Source organism: Pyxicephalus adspersus, chromosome 5 (assembly GCF_032062135.1).
Source record: "Pyxicephalus adspersus chromosome 5, UCB_Pads_2.0, whole genome shotgun sequence".
Lineage (NCBI taxonomy): Eukaryota > Metazoa > Chordata > Amphibia > Anura > Pyxicephalidae > Pyxicephalus > Pyxicephalus adspersus.
Window position 1 is genome coordinate 147,353,002 of NC_092862.1, and position 2,382 is coordinate 147,355,383.

Genomic DNA, 2,382 nt, shown 5'->3' on the forward strand with positions numbered 1-2,382 from the left:
ATCCACCTCCCCGACTCCATCCCCCATCACTGGATCCACCTCCCCGAATCCACCCCCCATCACTGGATCCACCTCCCTGAGTCCACCCCCCATCACCCGATTCACCTCCCCGACTCCGTCCCCCATCACTGCATCCACCTCCCCGATCCATCACCGGATCCACCAGCCTGATTCGATCTCTCTCTATCGGCGTTTGGGTAGATCGCCCCTCATGTTGGATCTCTTGTTGTGGATGGGGTGATCTCTGGGTATTGTTTTGTCTCCCTGTATTGTATATTTTTCTTTTTCCCCTGCAGACCGGCCGGACATTATAACGAATATCGAGTTGGGATGTGACCCCTTCATCAGCACTGCCAGGGCCCGGACTATGCAGGGTGAGAATACATTGCTGCCCCCTAATCTTCCAGGTATTGGGGGGGGATATTGGTGCCCCAACCATTACTGTAATAGAGAGCCATCAGAACGATTGTATTACATCCTCAGTGTTGTGCTGGGGTTTGTTGTCCTCCAGGTGGCAGCCATATTGAGAGATTTTCATTATAATTCATCTGAATCAGGTGATTGGACGGAGCCACAGTCAGTGCCAGCCAATGGGAAGTCTCTATGGCTGCGGGAATATATTATCCCCATGGTTGCATGTTGGGGTTATTTTATACGGGAGCTGAAGATGATGGTGAAATGTATGTGCAGACATTCACATTCCTCTGATCTCAGAATGAATAATTGTGGGAAATGTCACCCTCCCCCATAGTTGTCATGTACTGTGCGTGTATAACCTGTCATACCATTGCTCATCATTTCTTTATCTTCCAGCTGATTCCTGGCAATGTGAACCCTTGCAGGAAGACACAGGTCACAATATGACAAACGCCACGTCCGTGCCACCACTGAAGAGACAGCGGAGATATCCCAGAGTGAACCCATTCAGGTGGATAAAGAGACACAAGAAAAGTAAAAGACAAACATGGAGGAGGTTGGAGCAGAGAGAGAATGGGCTTATAGTAGCCAGAAACTCAGAGACTTCTCCAGCAGGGGGCGATGTCTGCACTGACCAGCCAGAGGGGCACTGGGCACGGCAGACAAAGGACTCCTGGAATTCTGTACAGACACGGGAGCTGGAGCAGCACGGCCTTCAGACTGGGGACGGGACAAGTAAAGGTGATCGGATGATGCTCGTCACAGACATGGAAGGAAATCCAGATCTGACTCTGAGCACCTTGGAGGAGCCTGGAAATGCAGTGAATGGCAGTGAGGGCGCGGCAGACCTGGGGCAGAATAAACTGCCCATAGCAGAGGCTGAGAGAGCCACAGGCACCTCAGATACCCCATCCCCTGACAGATACAACATGGACCCCAGGGGTGAGGGGGGAAGTGTGCATAGCTATAGAGAGCCCCCAAGTCCTCCACAGCCCATAAATGCCGGGACGTCTGAGGAGAAGCAGCGGGAAAAGAAAGGGAAGGCCACCGAGTGCGATAAAAAGAAGTCACCACAAAGGAAACGCGTGCATTTCTGTGACACAATTACTACCATTATGATTGGGCCAGGAAATGCTGAGCGGGGATCTCATGAGATCTCTAGCCCTCCAAGTCTTAGTAATGTGACTGAGCCAAAGAATGAAGAAGAAAAGTTAATGGATCCAGACAGCACACAGCCGGAGAGGACAATGGCTGCTCTGCATGACGGGCAGAAAAGTCCAAATATTATAAAATGCAACAAAAATATCGAGGAGGCCAAAGCATCTCCACCCCATTGTGGAGGAGACGCTGCAGAGACTCCTCAATTCACAGAGCATAAGGATGTTGGAACACAAATGGATCACAAGGAGGAAAAGCACCAACCAAAGCAGGAGATCCCATTCAATCCACCAGATCCCCCTAATGAAAAGCAGAACTTTGTGAAATCTTATTATTGCTCGAATTGTGGTAAAATCACCCACTGGACAAAGCTGAACAATCAACAGAAAGCCGACATAGAGAAATCCTTCCTTCATATCTGCAAAATGTGCAGCCGGCAGAGAGAGAAACAGAAATGTGCATCCCCTGCACAGAATACAACGCCCAGCAGATGTGCCGGTAAAGCCATCGTGGCCGGGAGCCCTGCAAGAAAGAAGCCACAAAAATCTGTTCTGGAGGATTCATCCAACAATGGCCCAACCACTAGGAAGAAGCAAAGGCAAGAAGGTGAGGAGGAGCCACTGAGAACACCAACCAATCAGAATCAGCTAAAGAAGGGAGCGGAGGAGCAACCGACCTCAACCAATCATAATCGGCTCAAGGGAGGGGAGGAGTCACCAACCTCAACCAATCATAATCATCGGAAGAAAGGAGAGGAGGGGTCACCAACCTCAACCAATCATAATCATCGGAAGAAAGGAGAGGAGG

At 50.2% G+C, this 2,382-nt stretch overlaps 1 protein-coding gene across 1 annotated transcript in view; it reads left to right on the forward strand.

Moving 5' to 3' along the window:
• Positions 1–2,382, forward strand: part of LOC140331791 (uncharacterized) — a 7,999-nt gene that overhangs the window by 1,848 nt on the left and 3,769 nt on the right. The window contains exons 3-4 of the mRNA XM_072413082.1: positions 297–374; positions 814–2,344. Of these exons, the coding sequence (XP_072269183.1) occupies positions 297–374; positions 814–2,344 (1,609 nt within the window). The remainder of the gene's footprint in view (positions 1–296; positions 375–813; positions 2,345–2,382) is intronic.